Here is a 25,638-nt window from a genome sequence, read left to right as displayed (position 1 = left end):
AACTATTTTCCCATTTCCGATATGTTCTAATTTACAGCCCAAAGCAAGTTCGAACGTCAACCCTTGAAGTCGTGCACGGTTCGGCTTTCTTTCCCTCTCGTTCCAACGCCTCGCGCTCTCTCGCTCGGTAGCTGTCAAAATTAGGGAACAACAATACAGAAAGTAAACTGCGGGCTGGCTTTGGGTTTATTTTTCCGTAAAATATTCACAGAAAAATGGATTCCGAAGACGCAGCACAAACAATTTTCGATTCGGCGGTAAGTTGGCCACGTACTGCAGCCACTGAAATGGTGTCTTTCCTTTCCGTAGCCTCGTCTCGAGCGATTCCGTTTGCCCTGTGCGCGATGTAAACATTGACGGTGGTGTTCCCGTGTCTCTTCCGAGGATGACTCTGGAAGCATGCAAAGTTTTACCGAATTGTTGGCTTTTCCTGCTTTCCACCATGGTTGCGCATATGGCTGAGCGAAGAGCTCGCAGATATGAAGCGAATACGAGCAGCGGCGCGAAAAACGCGACATTCCGTGCGGTACAGCGAGTGATTACAATTGTTTGTTTACGTTTTGTTTACAGTCCTCGCTGGTGGAAGGCTGCCGGTTACCGGTGAAAATGAGCGGGACGAACGATTGGCCACTAGCAGAAATTATCAGCATTAGGGAGGGATCGGATAGAAAATGCTATTACTACGTACATTATGTAGATTGTGAGTAGCAGAGCTGGCAGCAGAGTTCGCGCCATTCTCGGCATACGAATCGTAATCGTGTTCCCTCCCTTCTTTTTAGTTAACAAACGACTAGACGAATGGGTGACGGAGGAGTTTTTGGACATGCGGAAGGTACAGTTCCCCCGCAAGGACGGCATAACGACGGGGCAGAATACCGGCGTAACGACACCGAAACGATTACCTCCCGCGCTGACCTGCTCCCGGCCTGCCAGTCCCGTCCAGACGCCCGAAATCACGGTCAACGGTGGTGCCGTGCTCGAGGCGGCACTGCAGAAGAAAATCAGCCGAAAGCGGAAAGCGACCTCCACCGAAAACGAGGACTCGGAGGACGTACCCTCGACGCCGACGCCGCGCCAGTCGGGCAGTATGGTGGCGCACCACGACGATGTGGTGACGCGCATGAAGAATGTGCAGCTGATCGAGCTCGGCCGGCACCGGATCAAACCGTGGTACTTTGCGCCCTACCCGCAGGAGATGTGCACGATGTCGTGTATCTACATCTGCGAGTTCTGTCTCAAGTACCGGAAGAGTCGCAAGTGTCTGGAGCGGCATACGAAAAAGTGCAACCTGCGCCATCCGCCCGGGAACGAGATCTATCGCAAGAGCACGATCAGCTTCTTCGAGATTGACGGGCGGAAAAACAAAAGCTACGCTCAAAACCTCTGCCTGCTGGCGAAGCTGTTTCTCGACCACAAGACGCTGTACTACGACACGGATCCGTTCCTGTTCTACGTGATGACCGAGTACGACACGAGCGGGTTCCACATCGTCGGGTACTTCTCGAAGGAGAAGGAAAGCACGGAAGACTACAACGTGGCGTGCATATTGACTATTCCACCGTACCAGCGAAAAGGCTACGGAAAGCTACTAATAGAATTTAGTAAGTAACGATGGGCGGACAGGACAAGACGCTTCCTCTCAAGGGAGGATCTCACCACTAATCATGAATTGCCTTTTGAACAGGTTACGAATTATCCAAGTTCGAAGGAAAAACGGGTTCACCGGAGAAGCCATTGTCCGATTTAGGTTTACTGTCGTACCGCAGCTATTGGGCGCAGACGATACTAGAAATATTAATCCTCCAAAAGCCAACCGGCGACAACGAAAAGCCACAAATAACGATAAAGTAAGTGTTAGCGAGTGTTTTTTCTCTGCGCTTAAGGTTGCTAACTGGATTTTTGTTTGTTTTAATTGCTTTTAGTGAAATATGCGAACTCACCAGTATAAAAAAAGAGGACGTCATCTCGACGCTGCAGATACTGAATCTAATCAACTACTACAAGGGCCAGTACATAATCTGCATCAACAAGGAAACGATCGATCAGCACAAAAAGGCGATGGAGAAGCGAAAGATTCGCATCGACTCGAAGTGTCTCCACTGGACGCCCAAGGACTGGTCGAAGCGATCGAAATGGTAGAGCCACCCCGGCGGCACGGACCGCATAGTGTACCAATCAATCAAAGGAGCCACAGACTGTTTAGCGGCGACCAGACGTTCTCTGTACGCTGGGAAGGGGTTGTATCTCCTGATGATCTCCTTTCTTGCATAACTGTGTATGTATTGTGTGTTTATGTCTGCATTCGTGCGTGCGGGCGTGCGTGTACCTTAGATGAGTAAGCTTTTTGCGAGAGTAGAAAATGTGCAGGGCAAGCACCTACGCAGTGGAAGAGCTACCTACACTTGCGGCTGGCCTCTTGAGGCTGCGAAAAAAAAGAGGACGATGAAGCGCCATAGAGTCGGTAGGATGGTGGAGATAGGCAAAGAGAGCCGGGAAGAAACAAAGCGGTGTTGATAAATCCAGTTTTCGGTTGTTGTTTTATTTGATTTTATGTTTGTACCAAACGAGCGAAACGAAAACGCAGCGCGGTGTCAGCAAAAGGGAAGGAAGGGATGTTGTCCGTTTGGTGGCGTTAGTGAAATGTTCGCTCTCTCGACAACTCTTCAGTACGCTCCGTAACCGTCCGTTGTGTAGTTGGTCGAGGGTGGTGGCGGTGGTAGTCTCGGCTGGGGCGGGAATCCACCCCCTGGCGGGGGTCTTGGCGGAAAACCGGCCATTTGTGGTGGTGGCGGTTGCGGTGGCCTTACCCCACCCGGAGGAGGTGGCCGAGGCGTGCTGGGTGCGGGCGGCGGTGGTGGAAACTGTCCACCAGCGGCGCTGCCCGCGGGAGGAAACGATGGCGGCGGCGGAGGAAATGGTGCCGATGGAGCTGGAGGAGGAGCGCCGACGGGGGCGGGAGGTGCCGGGGCGCCCGGTTGTTGCCACGGCGGTGGCGGAATCATGCGTGGTGGCGGCGGAATGCCCATCGGGGCAGCTGGCAGTGGAGGTTGCGGTTGAACGCCGAGTGGCGGTGGCAACGGGGGCGGAGGGATTGCTCCTGGGCCACCGTATCCGCTGGGAGCTTGCGGTGGCGGCATGATGGGCGGTTGCGGTATTACCGGATTCGTGGGTGGCGGCGGTGGTGCCAGCAGGGGCGGTGGCATCATCGGATGACCCATCATACCCGGATGCATCGAGGGCGGGGCGGGAGCATCGGCAAACAGCTGATGCGGTCGGTCCGCGTGCGACAGCGGGTTCTGTGCCGCCAGCAAGCGCTCTGCGGCCGATCCGTGCCGTTCGCCTTTCGAATCCTTCTTGAACGCGTACGAAACCGATATGGGGCGATTGCAAAGGTACTGTCCGTTCATGGCATCCATGGCCGCATCCGACGCTTCGAAGCTGGCGAAGTTTATGAAAGCAAATCCCTTCGAGTTGCCCGTCTCCGGATCGCGCATAATCTTTGGCGTCTGCAGGATCACTCCGAAGGCGGAGAACGTGTCGTACAGCAGCTTCTCGTCCACCTCCAGATCCAGGTTGCCGATGAAAATGTTCGCCCCCACATCCAGGCTCTTCTGGTGGGCGGAAGCCTTGTTCACACGGATCGGTTTGCCGTACAGCTTGATCATGTTCATGATTTTGATCGCATAGTCGGCGTCTTCCTCGCCCAGAAACTCGACGAACCCGTAACCCTGGTGCATCTGTGTGACACGATCCTTCGGCATGTGCACGTTCACCACGGGTCCGCTCTGAACGAACAGTTCCCAAAGCAGCGTCTCCGTAACCTTATCGTCCAGTCCACCAACGTAAATCGTTGCATCTGGGAAGAGGGAATGTGCAATGAGAAAACATCAGCGAGTGAAGGTAAACAACCGAGGTACACAGCGTCCCGTTCGGTTGAATAAGACGGAAGCTCGAAGTAAAATGGTGTGTCTACAAACACAGCGCGTGTGCCGTACTTTGAAGACGTGTTTAACGTGATAATTTATGCACTTTACACCGAATTTCACCCAAAATTACCTTGATTTCTTTCTGCTATCGGACCGGCCGCCATGGTTTCTTCCTTTTTTTTTCTTAACAAAAACGACGCACAGCAAACGTCAAGCAGAAGTGTCAACGAGCATTTTATACCGACACTTTGACATCTGTTTTATGCCGACAGGTCGGTGTTATTGAAATAACTGAAAAAATATTCTTTTTCGGGAATTTTGAGCAAATATAATTCCAATTAAAATGGCAATGACTCGCGTTTTCGTTAAATCTCTTGTGTTATTAATTCTCACGCCAGGAACGATGTTGAAAATTCGTACAGGGTTTGAAATTATGACAACGAAAATGGCGCCAATCATTTCTGCTTGCATTCAAACGTAAACGTAAACAAAGTCGTGTTCGGGCGATCGTGCGTTGCTACATGTTCTGTGATATTCTGTGATTTTTTGTACAACATCCTGCTAAAAATGGCATCGTTCAAGCCAGAAAAGCAGCTACATCCACCGGAGAAAGGGTCAGACTTTGCATTTCCCTTTCTGCCGTACGATATTCAGTTAGATTTTATGAAGACACTCTACACGGTGATACACAGCGGAGGTATCGGTATCTTCGAAAGCCCTACTGGAACCGGAAAATCGTTAAGTTTAACCTGTGGCACCCTAACCTGGCTGAAAGATTATGTTCGACTGATGGAAGCGGAGCTGCAGGAAAAGATTGTGCGATTGCGAGCTGAAATAGCCCGTCTGGAGAAGGAGAACGAGAGCTCCAGCGATTGGATCTCGGGACAGTACAGCGCAATGGGCCAACGAAAGGAGTTGGATGTGCTGAATCATTTCAAGCAATCGATTGAAGAGTATCAGAAGCATCTGCTGCGGATGAAGGATCGTGCGGTGTTGCACAAGATTCGGTTGGAGAAGATTCGTACCAAGGATGACACGTTGAGGGAAGAACCGCTCCAGCAGGATGTCACAATCGATGAGGACGAGTTTTTGCTCCCGGAAGAAAGTGACGGCAGCGATGAAGAAACCGAAGCCGATTGTGAGAAGGACGAGGAGCAATACCGTCCAGTGCAGGTGATATTTTGCAGTCGTACACATTCGCAGCTCTCGCAAGTTGTTAGCGAAGTGAAGGAAACGGAACATTCCAAGGATCTTCGACTGATGTCGCTCGCCTCACGCCAAAGTCTTTGCATTAATGCGGATGTACGCAAGCTAAAGTCGAGTACGCTGATCAACGAGCGGTGTCTGGAGTTGCTGAACAAAGGGGGAAAGAATAAAGCAAGTGCCGGCGACGAAGGCGACGATGGGCGAAGTGTCAAGAAACGAAGAAAGCTTACCCAATCGTGCCCCTACTACAATCAGCGTGCAATAGAAGGATTGAAAAATGGCATCCTATTCGAAGTGCCCGACATCGAGGACTTGGTAAAGGCGGGAAAGCGCGAACAAGCGTGTCCTTATTACGCCTCCCGCGCCGCTATTCCCGATGCACAGGTGCTGATGGTTCCCTACCAGCTGATCTTGCACCGGCGCACACGCCAACAGTCCGGCATTCGTCTGCAGGATGCGATCTTGATCATCGACGAGGCACACAACCTGCTGGACACGATTTCAGCCATACACAGTCAGGAAGTGCGGCTGGAGCAGCTGCGTCTGGCAAAGGTGCACCTTTCCGCCTACAAAGCTCGGTACTTCTCGCGCTTCTCCACGAAAAACCTGCTTCGCATCAATCAGCTCATCTTCATTGCCACGCGGCTGGGTAAAGTGTTGTCCCCAGAGGGGAGCAGCACCAATCGATCTCGTATGCTCGAAACACAGGAGCTGTTACTCGAGGCGGATGTATTTAATTTGAACTTATCGGACATACTTTCGTTCTGTGAGCGATCGCGCATTGCGCAGAAGGTGCACGGGTTCGCCCAGAGCGCAGCGCCGGAACTGCTGGAACAGAATGCGCCATCCATTCGGTCGAAGGTCGGCACGACATCGAAAGGATCAACTAGTGAGCTGAAATCACTTCTGAAAAATCTTGAAGAAGACTACAAAAGTAAATCACAAAAGAAGAAAGCAGGCCGACCAGCGTCCAAGCAGGCTGTGGAGTCTGCTCCTGTTAGCAACCAGGAAAACGATCAACAGTTGCAAAGCAAACCTTCTGTCACAAATGCGATTCGGCCGTTGATAAACTTTCTCGAGTGTCTGGTGGAGGATGCCGGTGGTGGAAGTGGTGATAGTCGGGTGATGATTTCGTTCGATGAGAAGGATCTGTCGCAGGCGAGCATGAAGTATCTGCTGTTGAATCCGGGTGGAAAGTTTGAGGACATCGTTCAAAGCTGTCGTTCGGTACGAAGGCAGACAGTGGGCAACTATCCCAGGAGCAAGGTTATCTAATTTGTCGTTTTTGCCCTTGTTTGTTGCAGGTTGTGCTGGCCGGTGGTACGATGCAACCGACCGAAGAGCTGACGGAACAGGTATTTCGCAACTGCCGGGAGCGAGTAACGATTAAAAGCTATCCACACGTGGTGCCGAAGGATGCCGTCCTTCCGATCGCACTTGGTCGAGGGCCGACCGGGAAAGAGTTTCTGTTCAACTACAACAACAAGCACAATGTGGAAATGGTAGGTCCATTTTGCGATCCAGATCGAGAAGACAAAGCTAACATTCGCCCCAATTATTGTTTCCAGCTCGATGAACTTCAGTCAACGTTGCTAAACATCAGCCAGGTTGTGCCGCACGGTGTGGTGGTGTTTTTCAGCTCGTACGACTTTCTCGACCTGTTCACCCGAAAGCTGGAGGAGTCGGGCAATCGGGCACGGCTGGAAGAGCGCAAGAAAGTGTTCCGTGAGCCAAAAACGTCCGGTCAGGTGGAGAAAACTCTGTCCGAGTACGGCCGGGCAGCACGTTCGGCAACCGGGGCCATACTGTTCAGTGTGGTCGGGGGTAAGCTTAGCGAAGGGTTGAACTTTTCCGACCAGCTCGGGCGCTGTGTGGTGGTGGTGGGATTGCCCTATCCGAATCGTACCAGCCCGGAGCTGTGCGAAAGGATGCGCTACCTGGATCGTAGTTTGGCCGGTGCCACGTCCGGTGCGTCCTCCGCCGGAAACGAGTACTATGAGAATCTTTGCATGAAAGCCGTCAATCAGTGCATTGGCCGTGCTGTGCGCCATATACGGGACTATGCTGCGGTGATACTGCTCGACACTCGGTACTGTACCGGCGAGCGCATTCGTCGAAAGCTGCCCGTGTGGATTTCGGAGCGAATGGAGTGCGCCGAACGGTACGGGCAGGCGCACGGGAAGTTGGTGAAATTTTTCCGCGACCATAAAGCTAAACACGTGGAAGAAACTCATTGAAAGCGATGCGTATTTTCGGATGAAACGTGCGCAGTAAGTACAATCAAAGCCCCCTCCTTCTGTGGGAGGGATAGTTGCTGTTATATTGGGCTATTTTAGTCCGATGTTGTTTATGTGTATATATTTTTTCTCCTTCATGGTTTCGATTTCGTGACACAGCTTGGTTTTTTTAAATGTGGTTGCGCTTTGAAACACTTTTACCATTTTACGATACGAGATAATAACGCGTCTGCTTGTTTCGTTTTTGTTGTTTCTGTTCTCTTAACACACACTACATCGCGTTTGATACTGATTCATCACACGAGCATTATCGAACATTGTGAGGCTTGGTATTGCTGCACATTTGCTGATTTGTAAATAGACTTACACACTTGCCCAACATGTATATCGACCGATTTGAATTATTATTGATTGTTTTTTGCAATCTTTCTAACAAGGCGGAAGAATATCGTGACTCATTCTCGTTTCCTTTTTAAATCCTCTCAAGGCTTTCCTTTCCCATTCTAATCGTTTCTGTGCTGTTGTCAGCTATGCTGTCATATACCCTTTTGCGTACTAAGTTTGCGGGTTGATGTAAGACACATTAGCAACAGTTATGCGCGAACACCTCCCTGGTTTACTGTGTGTGTGCGTATGTTTTGTGCGTACATGGAAGCTGCGACGAATATGCTGAGGCTTTGAGACAAATGGGCCACACAAAGACATTGTGAACGTTAGTTTAGGACAGTGGACACACTAACGGTCACTGTAGAGACAACACAATACTGTTTAGTGTGCATTCTGTTTATCGTTAACATTTTTACTCCTTTTTACATTACACGATAGCTATGCTGTTACTAGAATGCTTCCTAAGGCAGCCCTTTCGTTCGCTTGTATTGTAGCATATTCTTTTTTTCCCTTTATTGCCTTACGCATATTTGTTTTTGCATTAACAACAGAAGCACACAAGATACGGGATAGAAAGACAATGTTAGCTTCTTTATTCCAAGTACAGACGTTTGGTTATAAATATTGTACTTCATTTGATGGCTCCAGGCTCCAGGCAAACACTTGCAATGGTTCCAAGGATCGATCCTAGAGTGCGTGAAAGTGATGGCTGTCTTTTAGCTTCCAAACGGATTATGATCCATTCTACTGTCTTTACTGTGTGTTGGTGTGTGTTGTGCGCGCACAAAGCGATTAAGTTGTGTCAGGGGAGGAGATTTTCGTATTCGATGTGAGTCTTTTTTCTGATTTTAACCACTTTTTGTTCTGTTTTTCTTTTCTGCCCGTATGCAACGGCGGTGCGTTTCGTTCGCCAACGGTGAACACACGAGGCCAACGGTAGCCAGGTACAAAGTAGAATAATAAATTTCATTCGATAGTTTTCGCTTCCCCGTGCGCATACGAAATAACGTGGACAGAGGTCGACTAGCCGCGGCGCTTGGGATCGTTGGAAGCTTCTTCCTGTTCTATTTTTGGGTCAAAGAACGCTCTAGGGAAAATTGGGTGTACTTTTAAGGAAAAGCTCTATTGATTTTACGATCCACTGAATGAAATTAAGAGTATCAAATATCGTAACTCGTTTTTGAAAGTTGTTGATTTAAGAAGTAATATATCACCCTTTTAGAATAAGACCGATCGCCTTCACCGATCGCCCCCCTAGCGCCTCTGTTAATATCCTTCGTTCTGTTGTCTTCCAATTTTCGTATGCCTGCGTTCTTTCTTTTCTATATCACACTTAATATTTTAGAAAACAAAACGTTTTAATGGGTTTTTTCCAATAGTTTGTTTGTTTGTTTGTTTTTATCCTTCGCCTTCAGCGTATCATCTTATCGATTGGTACACGGTAAAAGAAAAGGTAAAGCGCTTTGAAATTGGTCCTGCCCCGAGTGTATAATGCATTGCATTAAACCATAAGAATGAAACATCTACCCAATGACACGTACGCCCGTTTGGCGTGTAAACAGCTAAGGCCTATAGCGCAAAACGTGTATGCGAATAGCATTTGAATGTTAATATTTTTTGTCTATTTTTCTCTCGTTTTTTGTTTTGTATATTTATGTTTTGTTTAGTAATGTTTTCTTGCTTCTTGGCGTTGTTGTTTTTATTTTGAAATTCTGTTTCGTTCGGGTTTGTTTGTTTCTCTTTTGACGAAATAACTAGTAACATGCATTATAACCTATTCATCCAAATAGGAAGGCATTTTATCCAGTTTTGATAATGAATTTTAAACTGTACTGCTAAATATCTTTTTTTCCGCTCACTTTCTTACAGTAAGGCATGCGATGGATTTGGTGGCGTTAGTGGCAGCTTTTCGAATGGATTTGATGTTAGCTTCACACATTTTGCATTTTTGTTTGCATCCTCCATCCCCAGTTTTCGTCTTCTGGATGGATCGGAAGGAATAGGCGGTTCGATTAAGCCGTCCTCCTTTCCTGCCCTTCCTCCCCTCTGCGGTAAGAAGATGAGAGAGAGGGAATGTGGATGGTTTGGGACAAAACAAGTGAAGCTTCCAAATATTCGTGCCAAAAGCAGCACGCCCAGCCACCTGAGTATATAACCAACTGAGAAGACCAACCAAGCAGCAGCAAACACACACACACTGCTCTCAAAGGCTGTTTGAAAGGCTCTAATTGTTCCAATGGGAAGGGGAGGTGAACGAGATGAGTTTGCTTTTAAAATGGTATACAGTTTGATTGTTTGCCTTAGCCGACACTTTACCTTCTATGCTATAAACCACCTTGGGAAGCTGCTCACTTGCCCAGCGTAACAGAAGGCCTCTCCTTTCCTCTTCTGCTTAAGGCTCCTGACCAGTGTTAGTTTGATAAATATATATAATATATACTCGTAGTGTCGTAGTGCACACACACTGCACGACGAACACACATTGCACATTGCAGTCGGCTGCTGTGGGTGTGCAGTTTCGCTGCAGTTGGGTTTGAAATGCAGCACTACAGCAATTATCGTACCTCTATCATATCCTATATCCTAGATTTCACAGTAAGCTTTCGGTCGATTGTTACGCTTAAATAGTACGTTTACAGTAATCCAAATCTAGCTAATATTAAATTGGTCTTGGTTGTTGTTGTTGCTGTTTGTGGAGGCTGTTGCTGTTAAATGGCCTTTAGAAGAACGAAGGGATGGGAGATCTAACTGGTATAACTAACTGGGAAGAAAGGGCCCTAGCGTGCAAGTACGAGCACGCGGAACAGATGGCGCGCGTACGTTCAAAGCAAGAATATATTAATTATTTAAACAAAACATCTTAACCGGTTAACATATGCGCGTTGTAGTCCGATTGCATGGCAAATGTAACACTCCCGGCGCAACACAGAACAGGTAGAACGCTAAGAGGAAGACTAAGTATTTACCGTTTTACATTAAACGAGATTGATGTACCGTAACTAATCACTAGGTGAGATTAAGGGTAAATAGATGAAATGTAAATAAAAAAAAAAACAAAACAAAACCTCATCAAGTCATGAACGAGAAAACGGCTAATACTAATTGACTGGTATTGTATGCTCTCGTGTACTGGTAGTGTGTATCCGTACACTTACACGATAATAGTATGGCACCCGTAGATTTTGTGATTTGCCCTTATGGGGCAGCAACACTTCAGCAACAAACTCCTCAGCCCTTATCCATATGGGTCCATCAAAAAGGTTTGTTTTAATCCATTTAGTACAGGATTATATCTAGAAAAAAAAAACTTAACGCAATGAAACATTATAGTTTCTACATTTTTGTTTGTTTGTTTGCTTCAATCGGTTGGTAACTTTCCGTTTGGCTTCTACAGACCACCAGAGAGATAGAGAGATGTACAGGTAGTTGGTAACTTTCCGTTGGTGCTTGTAAGTGACATTTAAGGATCAGTCCGAAGTAGAAGAAAGAGTACAACTCTTCTTCATTTTTTCACAAATACGATAGTAGTTAGAACTCGCGAACGAATGGTAATTATTGGTATCGTTATGATTATGCATTAAGTTAATTAGATTTGCTTTGAACCACGCTTCTGCCATCTGTTCCTCGTGTACTCGTCGCTGCAGTGCAGTGCTAGTAGTAGAAGGTGTCGTTTTCGGTTTCGCGCTTGGAATGTTGAGGTTTGAGGACCAATCGGGGATACTTCTCGTTTGCAGTAGATCGTCATAAACGGAAGCTGAGCGTTTGTTTTTTGGTTGCTGTTGTTTGTGAGATTCTTCTACCATTGCTTTCCGTCGTACATCAGTCAGCATTACTCTGCCGATAATCCCACTAATGGACAGTCAAATATGGTTTAATCTTGTGCCAGTTTTTTTGTGCCAGTGCCGTCCCCGGCTCCTACTCAGCAGAGGGGAGACAGCGTACCGTGCAAATGGTAATTTAATTAATGAATTTACATTGACAGGCATACACCGCTATACTGAAACCAGCAGAAAATGTCAACATAAGGTTGAAAATACTTTTTTGTGTCTTTTCCATGCAGTTGCATGATAAGGTACAGAGCGCATGCGAACGCACCTCTCACGCGAGGTTGAATGCTCCGTCCAGTTACCATGCAACGTTTTTAACTTCCATTTCCAGCACTCGTCTTATGGCGCGAGCCCACGGTACACTTTTGACAACACTGCCACATGCAAGCTGAGTTTTATACCTTTGAAAACTAAAAAAAAGGTTTGGACAGTATTCAAATTTGCCAAAAAAGAAGGAACGACCACCAAATATATACAAGGGGGTAGGGAGATGTTGCTTTTGGGAAGAGAAATATTCTGCTGGTTGACAAAAATTAGCTTGCGGGTGTGAAGAAGCACAAGAACATGAACACAACAACGCCAAAAGTGGGAGATATATATGCAAAATTCCAATTCTCTTTCCCGCTCTTTCGGGTGTATGCAAAATGCGACGGAAAGAACGGAACACAGTGCAGCCAAAACCAGCAAGTAAAATGGCAGTGGAAAGAAACACAAAAAAAACAACAACAAGCGCACACAACGATTCTGAAACATGTGTCAAATGGAAAGAGCAGAACCGAAAAGGTAAAGAAAACGGTAAACAAGATAGCCACAATAAGAATAATAGTCAGTAGTAGGAATAAGAGAATAATAATAGTAATAATAATAATAATATTAATAACATTCAGTAATAGTGTACCATACAATAGTAGTCATAAAATGAGATACGATTATTGAACCTTACACACGAAAAAGGAATGCATTTCCGATCTTTACATTTTCGCCATCTCATTTCCTCTGTTTCCATCCAGCGTTATTGTGTGCTTTGTTGTGTTGTTCCACGCTGTCATTTACTTGATGTGGGTTATAGCTGGTAGACACCAAACCAAAACGCAACAAATTCCATTGCAGAACAGAAAAAAAACAGAAAGAAAGTAATTTCCTGGGACGCATTGGGGAAGTTACACAAGCCACAAGACTCACAGTGATCAAATGTTTGATGAATGTTGTATGTTTGTGCGAGAGTATTTTGGAGACATTACGACTCAATGGTGGGTAATGTTGGGGACATCTCTGGGTCTTCAGAGTGTGGTCTCGGTTGGTTTAGCGAAGATGACACCTTACCTCAATTTCGTACATAGAACAACCTGTTGTACAAATAGCTGACTGGTTAGTAGTAAAGTTGTAGAGCCCAAAGAGACGATTCAGTAGGAAAAAAATCGTTTACGTGCTAACCTATCGGGCGTGATGGAAGACGGTCAAGTAAGGAACTCGTAAAGGAAAGGGACACAGCGGGAGCAGCAGCAGCTTTCAAAACAGGCGAAACAAGTACATTAGGCTTCGGGAAAGACGCACCTCCGCAGTGTAGTAGAATAGACATTTCGAGAGATACTTGCGGTAAATTGATCACGTTTAACGATTAGACACGATTAGAGCTCAGACAGTCTCCCCAAGATCTCTAAAGGATTATCGGGGTTCGCTTGTGCTTGGAGAGGATTTTACAGATCGAAAGATGTGGGTCACGCCAGACACCCGTTGATGCTGTTGTACGCCGTTATACCGCTGTCGAGATCGGTGAAACCTGTCGGATCATCGTCGGCCAGTAGGAACATATCGTTCGCAGCCGATCCGAGCAGATCCAACGTGTTGCTGACGAGTTGTTGCTGCTGCTGATGTAGGTGATGTTGATGTTGTTGCTGTTGCTGTTGCTGAAGGTGATGTTGTTGGAGATGATGCTGCAGTTGGTGATGTTGTTGCTGGTGTTGCATCTGGTGTTGATGATGTTGCTGTTGTTGGTGTTGCTGCTGCTGCTGCTGCTGTTGTTGTTGGTGGTGATGGTGCTGGTGATGGTTTTGTTGGTGTTGATGATGAAGAAGATGCCCAAGGGTAGGATCCCCAACGACTAGCAGGCTATCTAGCTGTTGCTGTGACTGTTGCTGCTGTTGCTGATGATGCATTCCGTTGGAGTGTTGGGCTTGCTGCTGATGCTGCGTGTAGTCAACTGTGGCGGGTTTAAGCGTCTCGAAACTGGCACCGAACTCGAGCAGCGTGTTGGAGGTGTTGTCTTTAATCGCGTTCAGGTGATTGAGTTTGTCATTTTCGTTTACCATGCTGGGGTTGTTGTTGTTGAGTGTGGCACTATGTTGCTGCTGCTGCTGCTGCATATGATGGTTGTGTTGCGACTGTTGTGCATGCTGGTGTTGCTGGTGTGAGGTGGCACAGTTGAGCCCTGCGGTCAGCGGGCTGTGCGCGTTGTTGTTGTACAGATCGAGCGTGGCATCGAACAGGAACCGATCCGCACTCTGCACCGTCGTGTAGGGGCTGTGCGTGTCGATGAGTTCGTTTTTCAGTATGAAGTCATCGTCGTCCGTCGTGCCGAGGCCTCCGATAGAATTGATGATTGGATTCACCGTCGACAAAGAGTGGGATCCAGTTAGGGGTGAAGGTACGGATGAGGGCGAAGAGGAGGGCGTCGTGGTCATGAGGGTGGCTGCAATGAGTGGGTTTCCTTTCGTGCCGAACGGGGTGGTAGTAGTGGTGGTCGTAGTAGTGTTGATGATGCTGGCGTTGCTCTTCAGAGAGGGAAGATTCGTTGCGGTAGTAGATGTGGCTGTCGCTGAGGGAGTGATTTTGTTCTGGGCTCTAGACTGTCGCGGCTTAGGTCCAGGTTTCGAACGTCCATTCTTGGGAGCAGGTTGGGGAGCAGTGGTGGAGGATGCGACAGACACTGCCGGACCGGGAATGTATTCCGATTTGGCCGTTTGATCTCCCGTGCCGGGTAACTCGGATGGTGATTCAAGCAGGAAGCTGTTGGGTTCCGTTGGAGAAAGCTTACAGTATCCGGGCGGAAGCAGAGAGTCTTGGTTGTGGAAGCCATCCATTGGTGATCCGGTACTGGAGGCAACTCCAGACTTCAAGCACTCCGAGTACTTGATCTCTCCCTGGCCGCTCGCTTGGTCCTGATCGAGATAGGTCAAATCGTTCAGATACTTGTTGTTGTTGTTGCTGCTGCTGGTGCTGCTGCTGCTACTGGTGCTGGTGCTGGTACTAGCCACACCGGCTCCAATAATGGTCGACAGGGAGGGAAGCGGTTGATAGCCATTCTGATGAACGCAGGTTGGACCGTGCGCCTGCAGGATCTCCACCAACTTCCGATACTCCGTCTCCAGCTTGCTGACCTGCGACTTAAGCTCCCTGTTCTGGGCGTCGAGCGTCTCCGATTCGTTGATCAGGTTCACCGTACGTTCGCGCTTCTTCATGCGACACTTGGTGGCGGCGATTTTGTTCCTTTCGCGGCGTCGCCGTCGCCGGTCCTCGTCTTCCGGTGTTAGCTGTAGGAAAGGGAGAACAGAAGAATCACATAACGATTGTAGATAGATTGTCTAGTGACATAGCGTTGGGCAGCCGTAGGTTATGGCAATGCTTACCGCAACAGTCGAGCGAGGACTCGACTTGAAGTCGATGTCATCTTCACTCGTCTCCCGGTGGTCGGTCATGGAGGCATCACGCCGTCGCGCTACCTTCGTCTTCGGTGTGCTGGATTCATTCCCATCGCTCGAGTCTCCGCCGCTGTGCTTGCGCTTGCTCTGAATTAGCAGCTTCACGCCTTCCTTGATCAGTTGCGAGCATGTCTGTGGGTGTGGGTGAGGAAACGCAAAAGAAAGGGAAAAAAACAAACAAATTGAGTCGTGAAAAGAGAAGCCGTCACGTAATGGCGATCACGCGCACTGCGTGCTGATTCTATTTATCGCAAAGCGGTTTGTGATTACAATTCTTCGCGTTGGCAGTGTAATTTGTTAGCTGATCTAAAACGAAGTGCGGGACAGCTACGACAGGCGAAAGATGCCGTGCAAATCGTTCCCTGTCGCCGGTACTAGAGTGTGGGATATTTGAGTTTGAAATGTTAGAAATGTTAGTTGTTTTGATCATATGGTTCGGGAAATAAACTCTGGGTATCTAAAATGCGAAGAATTCGGAACAGTTACGGGGCACGGGTCTAACAGTCGGTGTTGTTTTGTTGATGGCGTTGAGGAAATGTGATCGTCAGATGGCCCAAATGCCGTTTGTTTGTATCTAACTGCGATCGAGAACGTTATTTCTTAGCGAAAGAGACAAGCTTCTGCTTAACTATGTGACGATTAGGCAGCAGTTTATGAGGATTTTGAATTATTCATTCAAATGGTCGCCATGATTCGAATATTTGAACAAGTAAACCATATGTTTGCCCGCGAGAGAGGCTCTGCAGCAGCAGCAGCAGCCGGGTAAAAATTAATATGACAAACAGAAGCAAGCAGTGAATTATATTTCTCCTGCCTGGGCAAAGAAGTGTAAGGAAAGGAAGATCAAACCCGAAGAAGTAAAACCCCTGGCTCCAAGAGTAATGTGGTACGGCGGCCATAATCATAATTCAACGCCCGAAACGTGGCCAAAAGTCGTGAAACATAATTGAACCAGCACAACCCGGCCGCGGCCGGCCGGGCCGGTCGGCTCGAGGGTGCCGGTAAAATGCTTCTGGGTCGGGTGACTTATTTGCGGGTTTTATTTATTTCGAAGGGAACATCTCTCTTTTCCATTTCGTCTTGCTTTCCACCTTTCCGGCGGCAGTGCGGCATGAAAAATCATTTCGCATCATTTCAGGACGGCAGGCGTTGGTTATCTGCGTGTCGTTATCTGTGTTGTGGTGCGGTGTGCTCTCTTGCGTTTTGCGTTTGCATATAGCAGGTTTTGCACGCGCGTGGGGGGTTGCATTTGGAAAGTTTTTTTTTTTTGGCGATTAACTTTTGTGTAAGGGCGTAAATCCCGGCTTGGGGTGCAAGCAAGAGTAATGAGAAATCTCGTCTGTGATGTGAAGATCAAGATCGGATATCACTGTGGTCGCCGGGGGTGAAGGATCACATTTTCCAGCACCCTCCCCACACGGGCTGAGCAGCGAGGGGAACAAACCAACAACAAGTGCCCGGGAGGAGCACGAAATGCTTTCAAAATCACGCTCGCATGTGGCATTTGTCGTCTCGCGCGCACACCGCGTGAGAGATCGTTTGCTGCGCGCGCGTTCGGTTCCGTCAGAAGACGCAAAAGGGTGTCCCGTCGTTGCGCAGGGGGGCGGAAAGAAAGCGGAACGGCGCTGCTGGTGTGTCCGACCGTGCGCGAGCGGGGTATCGAATTGTTCCTTTCTTCTTCACTTGATATTTTTGTATGCAAATGTGTGTTTCGGTGGATGGCAGGGACGCGAACGTGTCCCGGGTTGAAGATTGGTTTTTTTTGTTGGTGCGGCTGTACGCGAATGTAAAGATTGCGCCCGCGAAAGAAGATCGGCGTTTCGAGGTGTGTGTGTGTGTGTGAAGGGTCCGAAATGGTTGGTGGCTCGGTTGCGTGTACGTATTGTCGCACTGTGGGCGTCGAATTTGGTTTGGTTCGCGGGATGTTTGCGGTCGTCTCATCAATCAGCATTTCTCGAAGCTTGCCAAGTGTGAACGAACTGGGCAATGGGGGAAGGAGAAGTGAAGGAGGTAGCGGTAGAGGTAGAAGTTGATCGAGAAGTTGAAAAGCAAACAGCTCGCGGATGATTGACCTCTCTCGGCGCAGGGAGGAGGATTGGATTGTTCCGAAAATGCGATCTCTCCCGTACGTAGTGCGTGGCCGGAAACAGAAGTTGCAGAACGACTTTTGCGGATTGAGATTCAGAGAACCCACCCGGGGGGAGAGAAGCTATTCGGGTCGAGTGGAATGGTGTGCTTGCATGACCTAAATGTACTTCTTGTAGTGAAGTGAATCATTTGGAAATTTATGTTTTATTTGGTACATACTACAAGGCAAACCACTATCCTACGGATATGTGTAAAAAAATCGTATTGCCACATAAACAAGGAACATCTTGCACTGCCTTTGCCGTCCAGGATAACGAATGAACTTCAAAACGGCAAACACAAGATGTTCCATCGCGCCTATGCTAACGCCATTTGAATACCAAAATATGTAAAAATGCTTAACGGGCTGCTGATTAATCGAAAACCTTCCTCCCCCGGTTGGGATCGCTGTCAATATTCGTAATTATCGTCATTAGTGATTGAATGGTGAACAAATTGATCACTTCCTACCGGGTGCAGGGGTTCTTGATTGCCGGCTATTCAGGATGGAGTTAGTGGATAAAAAACAGAAGAAATCTGTTTGAAAAAAACATGAATTTAAGGAGGAGTTTTTGTGCCATTGAATTATATAAACGCCACAACAGAGTGGCTCTAGACGAGTGGACCGATAGAGTCGTGGGTAAGCGCACAGGCTAGTACAACGCAGGATGGTGTTAGAGTTTTCAAATAGATGAGGATAAAGCGAGAGACACAAGATCATAGTGTAGAGTGTATTGATCGGTCAGAACAATTGCTTTATGGCGCAACATCTTCAAATTCCCAATTTCTACATTTCCCTTAAAAGCGTTATTTTCAAACAATTCGCCATCTCTTTTGAAGAACTCCTCCGCATCTCTTTTCACATCTCCTCCAACACATTTGTTTGTGGGTCGTTACTGTGTTATTGTTTGTGCTTTATGGCCAGATTCTCCAAAAGTAGAAAGCAGCTTGCCTAGCTATTTCGATGAGGCCATGCAAATGTTGCCCAAAACTGGCCGGGACGGTCTCTGTAGCTTACGATTTAAGAGTTATTTGCACTGGCTTTGAGAATCCTTGCTGTTAGCTGACGACCCGAAAAACCCCAAGAGGGAAGAAGGGATTGTGGGGTGGGGGTTTGTTTTGTTTTGTTTTGAGTTCATTTACCTGTTGTACGCTCGGCGTCTTGCCGGTGTGAAGGTGTAGCTGCTGCTGGTGTGATTGATGTTGCTGGCTGGCGGGCGAGTCCAGCGGAGAGTCGGAGCTGTTGGAATGGCTGTCGTTCAGTGAGGTCTGTCGCGAGAAAGAGGAAAAAGAGAAGAGAAGAAAGAGGATGTTAATCAAATTTGGAAGATTATCGATTGGTTAAAATAAACATTTGTCAAATTGCATGAAAATTTCATGACTCCTTTGAAATGTTTCAAAGCGTTACTATTCTGTGTTGTTTAGTAGTCAGCTTAGAAAAACCCGTTTCAATTGACATTGTTTTGATGTCAAGACTACTGATTCTATTATTCAGTGTTATTTCTCCAATTAATTGAACCCGTTGTTTTATGTCATTATTCTATTTCCATTTTGCATTTGCTTCCCATTCATCAATCGCCGCACCGTCCCTCCACTTTTCTAACCCCCCACCCATAAAGTGGTGCCTACTCCCAAACACAATACGCCAATACATTTCACGACACATTCTATGGAAATGAGGCCGTTTGGCGGTGGTGTTCGTGCGAGAAATAATTAATCAACGGTCATTTTCAATGTGCTTTTGTTTGAAACAAAAAAGCGCACACCACGTGGCTGTTGTTTCCACGACAAACAGAGGACAAGCGGTAACGTGGTTTGTCGTTTGTGCGACCCGCACTATACGGTGAGGTGTGTAGCGCTTATCTAAAGCAACGCATCTTTAACTGCTGTTGCAGAAAATAAACCCACAAATCACACAATCCGTTCCGGGTAAAACGGGCATGGCGAGAGGAAGGGGGATGCCCCGTTTGTGGGTCATAGGAATTGGCCACTGCCGATACTGCCACTGATAAAAGGAAATGAAATAAAAAGATGGATATCGGGGGGAAGCCTCCGGCGGGGCAAATGAGTAGTGCTGTGACCCGTGCGAAGGAATTCCCTCTGCTCGGTTCGTTGACACCACCGGGCATACCGAAACGACGCTGCCAGGGGTGTGCCCGCGTGTGCGCTCGTTATCAGTTCGTTCGAATCGGGCCCTGCGCTTTGCTTAACGGCAACCCTCCCCCCCCCCCCCAAACCAATCGGGGCTTCCGGGCGGGGGGCCGGATATGCGCGCCGGCAACGGAAATGGGCCGCCTTTTTGGGAAACCTATCATCCGCGAGGCGGTGAATCGATCGGCGGCGGCGAGTCGATGGATGGTAGGGCAGGAAGCAGGGCCCAAGCCGGGAGGCAAATGTGCGACATAAATTAATGTTACATTCAACCTTGTCGCGCCTGTCAAACACACCTCCCCGCCCTAACGGGTATGGGTGTCTTGTTTGTGTTGTGTTCCAACCGTTCCAACACTGCCAATGCCCAATGGTGGGAAGGGTTCATTTTACAGCAGAATGCAATTTGTGCTGCGAACAGCGAACGGTGGTTTTGGTTGCTATCTTGGAAAATTAAATTAAATTAAGAAAACAATGAGTAGGAGAAGGGGTTGGGAAACGTGTGTGCTGTGTAGCAATTCCGGTAGGGAAGAGATTACGCTTTGCAGTTTTTTTTCTCTCCAATCTTTTAAACTATATCCGGCACAAGTAAAGTTCTCATTGTTTTAAGCTTTCCATCTACGACAAAATGGTAGTCTGTCACATTGGTAGATTGTGTTGCATGATGGCAACTGGGTGGCAGTTGTGATGCTCGGAGTACTCATGCTCATTAGGCGCTTCACGTGCTGGACCGCAGAAGCATACACCGCGATAGCAGCACGATTGTGCGCTAGCGTAGAATTACCCTCAGACATGCGGTTTGACGCCAAGGTGTGAAAAAATCCAACCTGACCCAATCCACCCTACGCCCAACACACGCACACGTTTACCGCACCCTTTCGTGTTCGCCCTAATCGACGCAAAGAAAAAAAAAAACAGGAAGGTTAGGAAGGTAATAAAATCTAATACAACATTGTTTGAAACAACTCCCCAGCACGGAAGAATGCCCCCAGGGAATGCTGTGCGGTGTGCGAACGAGGGTGGACAGGGGCCGGAGCAGGGTGTGGTGCAGTCCGTCTGATGGCGGCGCCATGACTGGAACTAAGCGCGGGTTTTTCTTTTTTGTGCTTCCATTCCGGGCCAGTACCGGACCTAAGCCCCGTTCGTTCGTTTCATCGCGCGGCGGAAGTTATTGAAGGGACCACACGGGAGGGGGAGTGTGGTGGCGCTTTCCCGCGCAGGTGTATTTCTAGCGCTGCAAAGGGAACGCCGATAACGATAGAGGACGACCAGTGGGTAGGGTTGGGCTGCCATGTAATTGGGATTGCTAGGGACCAGCCGGAACCAACACAGGCGCACACAGGTGCGCTGCTGCACGGTCGGTGGTGGATGTGTACACTCTCCAATCGGTTTGGAGGTCGTACCGCGAAAGGGTCAGGGTTGTTTGAATGATTATTTCGTTCGTTTTGCTATTGCAGTTAGTGGCTTCTTTCCCTGCCACGCTCTTTCTCTGGAGTTAGTACGTTTTGCTAAAAAAACATACCCCTAGCACGCACTTGTGTATCGGAACAGAGGGTTCGTGTCTTCGCGCCAACGGGGTACTGTATGGCGCCTGCCGCTACCTACGTGAAATGGCAGGTGGCAGCTATGGGAGGTGACACGCCTGTTGTGGAGATAGCTTGCGGGAGGGAGGCTAGAAGAGCAGGAACTGTTGCATGTACCACGCGATTAGGCGCGTGTAGGAAGATTTATGGACTCCACATCACACACTCCACCATACACAGCACAGCCACCCGAACTCTTGCACAGGCTGGGCGCTGTCACGATCATGTGCGGCGTACCAGAGCGCTCGCCGCCGCTACCTAAATGAGTGGGAGTACGGCTACGAAAAGGTTCCAAGTCGTCGGAAGTGGAGGTCCCAGCGTGTCGGCTGGACGACGCCACCCGACGGAATAAAACCATCATGGTCGCGGCAATTTCCTTTGAGCTTCATCAAGATGGTAGAGTGACCTCTGATAGTGGAGGGTTGATGGTGGTGGGACTTACTCTCAATAGATTGCTAGTAGCCGAAGTAACGAAGTAAGACGGCTAAGCCCTTCTGTGATGTGTAGAAGTGTGCGGTTAGTTGCATGAAATATGTCTCTATTTCTAAGAAAAAAAAAAACGGAAAGATCACGCTCTAGGCCAGAGGAGGATTGATTGTGATTTATTTGGGTTAGTTTTGTAAGGTCATGCCATAATAGTCGCATTACCGTGATCTGTCTGTCTCTCCATCTCTATCAACGACTATTTAAATATTTGAAAAAAAAAACATGTCGACAATCGACAATGTCTGTCTGTACGGAGTGTCTTTGTTGTCGTTGAGAGGCGAATTGTGTCTTCATGTTGGCATCTTCCGGCGTGTCGGTAGACTTTGACCGAAATTCCAGCCTTCCGACGAGCTTAAATGCTCTGGATTTAATCAGATGTGTACGTGTTCGGGGTGACATACCATACAATGGCAGCTGAAGGTGGCTTGCTCGCTTGTGGTACTAAGTTTCGCTGCTTCAAACACACACGGTTGCACGACGAAGTAGTAAATTAGATTTTATTCGTTGAGTGATTTTTATCGGTATTTGATTGAATTACCGCACCGAAACGAACAACGGGAAAGAGAGCGCCCAGAATTGCACTATGCGGACGGTAGGTCTAGGCATACACACACACGGCGCATGTACACACAATGGGACAATTCTCCTTGGGGTCACGATTGCATTACATTGTTGGCGGCAGTAGTTAGTGGCGTTAGCATAGGAGAAAATGAAGTTTGTTAATCGCGCACGTTGGGGTACACTGTGGGCGGTGTATTTAAGATGTTATCAACACCATTTCCAACAATGCCCTGGACGTTGGTAGGGTATGCAAATGAGTTTCTTTGATTGTCATGATCTAAATTGAGGTTTTAGTACATACACAGGGAGGTTATGTGTATTAAAACTAGGCATACTACTATAAAATTGCAAAAAACGGCATCGTGTTCTGGTGTCTGCCCGTTCAGTTCTAGCACGAATACAGAGCAAACCTCACGTACACGATATTTATGATGTGTGAAGCATGGTAGAAAGCATTTGGAAAGGGTTTGCAACAAAGTATCTCGGCTACTAGGTCGGTGTTCTATCCGAGATCGACCGAGAGAATGTTTTAAAAAAAAGCGACCCATGCATTATTGTCGCCCATTATTTAGTAAACGCCATTTGGAAGAAAAATATAGCAAACATGTGGGCGGCAATGGTGGGAAACATGCCGAGAGCGTGATCGGAATGAGGTGCTGCTAGAAGTATGATCAGTTCTGACGATCGTGGCGAGAATTGGATGATTCTAACACATACTACTGAAACATCTGTCACTCACCTGTGAGTTGTTCACTGGAAACGAGTACTCGAGCGGGTTTGTCATGGCCATCAGGGAGTTGAGGATCTCCGGCGTCCTGGGTGTGCCACCGTCCATGATAAGGAGCGATGGCACCGTGAGGCTGAGGTTTGTGTTGAACATGTTTTGATGTGTGGGTTGCGTTTGTTCCCTTTTCGATCGCGCTCGATCGTGTCGTTTTGGTGATGATGCGCTGGGGATGCACTGCTTCGTTGCTTAGCAACTGAACGCGGTGACAGGATGACTAAAAATGGCGGGCGAATTTGATTCTCCCGGCTTAAGTTGTATCGCGCGTATCGCCGGATCTTCGAAAGATCGGGCCCGCTGTCTTGTACTTGTACTGCAAACACTTGCTTGTTCCGACGCGTATACTAATGTGCACTTAAATTAGTAAAAAAAAAGTCGAGTCGTTTGTTCGTTTCGTTCGCTTTGTAATGGCGTGGCACTTTTAACAAAAAACTTCGTTGAAACCAACGTCGCAACGGATCGTATAGAAAACAAGAAAACATAAATCGAAAGACACACACTTTCGGGACCGTCACTAAAATAAAGCAAACAAACACACAAAATAAACAGAATTATTTTAATCACAGATTTTTCTTTCTTTCGAATGCACTCTGCGCTTTGCACACTTTTGAACTGGGAAGAATATTCCTTGTGCCTTCCTTGTGTCTTCCTGCTTCAGCCGCAAAGTGGTTCACTTGCGGAAGTAAAGGGCACGTGTTTTGGTACACTTAGTGTCACGCGAATATGTGTGTATTTGTGTTTCGAGTTTGGTTTTGGGTAGTTTTGAGTGCACCAGGGATGTACAATGCGCTTATTGATGAAACTGTTAGTGCTGAATGATGCTGACAGGGACGAGCACAAATGCACAAACTGTCGACGTCGATGGTTTAAATAGAGTTGTATGTTTAAATAGTACTGATTGTACGTTTCTGTGCGTATATGTGTATGTGTGTGTGGTTGTATATGAAGGTATTGTTGCTGTACAAAATTAACTTAAATCACAATATGCTTGCTGCTCTCAGCGCCAGTCGTTGACTGAAAGACTGATTTCGTTACTTGTTTTTGTTTTGTAACCACTTCACAGCAGCTCTTGGAGCCTGGAAAGCGGTTCCTGATCTACACAAGCATACACGGCACTTTCCGTCGTATAAAGAATTGTACGCTTTAACGGCACTCTTGTTCACAGACATTAACGCGTTGGCACTACGATCACTTCAAACATCCAGGGCGCGCGGATGCTTTGGCCGGGCACTGCATTTGGGGCGCGCACATTAGCTTTTGCCCGAATAATGCTTCCCCGAGCGAATATGGAAAGGCACTGCGTATAGGATCGTTCGAAAACGGGCTCGCTCAAGGCTCTGCGTCCTCTGCACTGTTTGCCGCTTTCGTCGGTGCGGCTCGAACGCCGCGGGGTTTGATTGATTGATTTATGCACTTGCTGTGTGTCCGTGAATCCGCGCACGGCCCACGAATCCGGAAGCTTATCTGCAACGAGAGCGCTGAAAGCAATTGGGGAAAGAAACTCGGTTAATGATTATTGCCACCGGCACATCGAGTTGAAGTAGGGTTTTTGTTGTTGTTGTTGCGTGTGGGGATGAGCTATCGAAGGAGCGATAATTAATTTAACTACAGTCGGCAGCCCGAGGGGTTACTACGGAGGAACAAGTCAGCACATGAGAAAAAAGAGGTTCAAGAAGTCGCATCTCCAACGGCTTAAAGTCTTGGAGGCGTTGAGGGGGAGTGATTGTGTACCCGTTGAGCTTCAGGTTGTTGGTGGGAGCTCTCGTTGTGAAGGTCATAAAATAGATTCTCGCAAAGCTTGGGACGAACCTCACCCACTCACCTAACTGGGAGGAATTGAAATGAGCTATGGGCTATTTGGAGTGGACTTCCTCTCTGCTCTGCTCCACACAAACACACACCGCCGTAGGAGCTTCCGAGCTCCAAACAGCACAGATCATCCACCGGTAATGTATGTCGCACCGTAGTGGACCGGAATTGGACCTCGTTCTTCCATAAATGTAATGGCAAGCCATTATTCTCTATGTTCGCCTCACAGATACAGGCTATCCGCCTTTTTAATAGCCCAATTCATGCAGATTTAACCATTCATTTCCTTCCCGTGGCCCCGTTTTTGCGTTGGTTCCTGCAGGAACTGACGAAAAGGACAGGAACCAACGAGAACAGAGGAAGAAACAAAAAAAAAAAGGCCACACAAAACAGATTTCGCACCCACCACCGAGAACCAAAGCCAACCCAACCAGCTCAGGGGATCATTTCTGACCGGTTGGTGTCGTGTCGTACTGCCTCGTATTCCCACCGCCTGCCAGGTCGGTGGTGTTGCTGTTGCCGAGAGGAGGCAGTTCGGCTCTATAATATTGAGGTTAACACCCGTCCTGGGAGCACCCCAATCCCAAACGCCTCCACGTTCTGGTGGGGTGTCTGCCTTGTTTGGCAGACAAAACAACGAAACAATCGACGGACGGGCGACTGTAAGCGAGTACTTGGCTTGGCACGAAACTGGTGGCGCCCCCTAGACGGATCCAGGTGCTGCGGCTGAGTGGTGCCGAAGTGCCGAAGCGTAGGATTGCTGCTCGTGAGTCGCAGTGACAGATGGTCATGCCCGGTCTAGAGTGTGTGTGTGATTGGTGCTATACCGAGAGGTCAAAACCGAGCAGATAGGCAGGCC

At 48.0% G+C, this 25,638-nt stretch overlaps 4 protein-coding genes across 9 annotated transcripts in view; 2 read left to right on the top strand and 2 right to left on the bottom strand.

The window, feature by feature from the left end:
* The first annotated feature begins 114 nt into the window (after window positions 1-114).
* On the top strand, window positions 115-2,522 carry LOC1281637 (histone acetyltransferase Tip60). Its single transcript, XM_321583.6, has 5 exons — window positions 115-257; window positions 571-700; window positions 780-1,601; window positions 1,685-1,847; window positions 1,923-2,522. The coding sequence occupies exons 1-5, from the start codon at window positions 216-218 to the stop codon at window positions 2,137-2,139; spliced, it is 1,374 nt and encodes a 457-aa protein (XP_321583.5). The 5' UTR covers window positions 115-215; the 3' UTR covers window positions 2,140-2,522.
* Window positions 2,511-4,141, bottom strand: LOC1281638 (splicing factor 3B subunit 4). The gene is made up of 2 exons (XM_321584.6): window positions 4,057-4,141; window positions 2,511-3,856 (listed from the first exon to the last, which is right to left on the bottom strand). The coding sequence occupies exons 1-2, from the start codon at window positions 4,088-4,090 to the stop codon at window positions 2,664-2,666; spliced, it is 1,227 nt and encodes a 408-aa protein (XP_321584.5). The 5' UTR covers window positions 4,091-4,141; the 3' UTR covers window positions 2,511-2,663.
* Window positions 4,142-4,398: 257 nt separating this feature from the next.
* On the top strand, window positions 4,399-8,929 carry LOC1281639 (ATP-dependent DNA helicase DDX11). Its single transcript, XM_321585.5, has 3 exons — window positions 4,399-6,359; window positions 6,437-6,634; window positions 6,701-8,929. Exons 1-3 carry the CDS (start codon window positions 4,494-4,496, stop codon window positions 7,367-7,369), a joined length of 2,733 nt encoding a protein of 910 aa, XP_321585.5. The 5' UTR covers window positions 4,399-4,493; the 3' UTR covers window positions 7,370-8,929.
* LOC4576821 (activating transcription factor 3) overlaps window positions 7,444-25,638 on the bottom strand; it is a 58,140-nt gene continuing 39,945 nt past the window's right edge. For 4 of the 6 annotated variants that reach the window (XM_061648026.1, XM_061648030.1, XM_061648029.1 and 1 more), the window contains 4 exons: window positions 22,926-24,448; window positions 18,552-18,677; window positions 15,210-15,413; window positions 7,444-15,113 (listed from right to left, as the gene is read on the bottom strand). In XM_061648026.1, the coding sequence (XP_061504010.1) occupies window positions 13,302-15,113; window positions 15,210-15,413; window positions 18,552-18,677; window positions 22,926-23,066 (2,283 nt within the window). In that variant the 5' untranslated portion in view covers window positions 23,067-24,448 and the 3' untranslated portion in view covers window positions 7,444-13,301. The remainder of the gene's footprint in view (window positions 15,114-15,209; window positions 15,414-18,551; window positions 18,678-22,925; window positions 24,449-25,638) is intronic. The other 2 variants (XM_001238508.4, XM_061648027.1) reach the window with 1 other exon arrangement.

The sequence above is a fragment of the Anopheles gambiae genome, chromosome 2 (genome assembly GCF_943734735.2).
Source record: "Anopheles gambiae chromosome 2, idAnoGambNW_F1_1, whole genome shotgun sequence".
NCBI lineage: Eukaryota > Metazoa > Arthropoda > Insecta > Diptera > Culicidae > Anopheles > Anopheles gambiae.
Note: the sequence above shows the minus strand (reverse complement) of the source record. Positions and strands in the feature narration are given on the sequence as shown.

Excerpts from the sequence above, each read along its gene's own strand:
- LOC1281637 (XM_321583.6), top strand. The coding sequence starts at position 216 with ATGGATTCCGAAGACGCAGCACAAACAATTTTCGATTCGGCG. Across the intron at positions 258-570 it reads AAACAATTTTCGATTCGGCG|TCCTCGCTGGTGGAAGGCTG; the intron begins GTAAGTTGGCCA and ends TTTTGTTTACAG. Across the intron at positions 1,602-1,684 it reads AAAGCTACTAATAGAATTTA|GTTACGAATTATCCAAGTTC; the intron begins GTAAGTAACGAT and ends CCTTTTGAACAG.
- LOC1281638 (XM_321584.6), bottom strand. The coding sequence starts at position 4,090 with ATGGCGGCCGGTCCGATAGCAGAAAGAAATCAAG. Across the intron at positions 3,857-4,056 it reads GATAGCAGAAAGAAATCAAG|ATGCAACGATTTACGTTGGT; the intron begins GTAATTTTGGGT and ends CCCTCTTCCCAG.
- LOC1281639 (XM_321585.5), top strand. The coding sequence starts at position 4,494 with ATGGCATCGTTCAAGCCAGAAAAGCAGCTACATCCACCGGAGAAAGGG. Across the intron at positions 6,360-6,436 it reads TCGTTCAAAGCTGTCGTTCG|GTTGTGCTGGCCGGTGGTAC; the intron begins GTACGAAGGCAG and ends TGTTTGTTGCAG. Across the intron at positions 6,635-6,700 it reads ACAAGCACAATGTGGAAATG|CTCGATGAACTTCAGTCAAC; the intron begins GTAGGTCCATTT and ends TATTGTTTCCAG.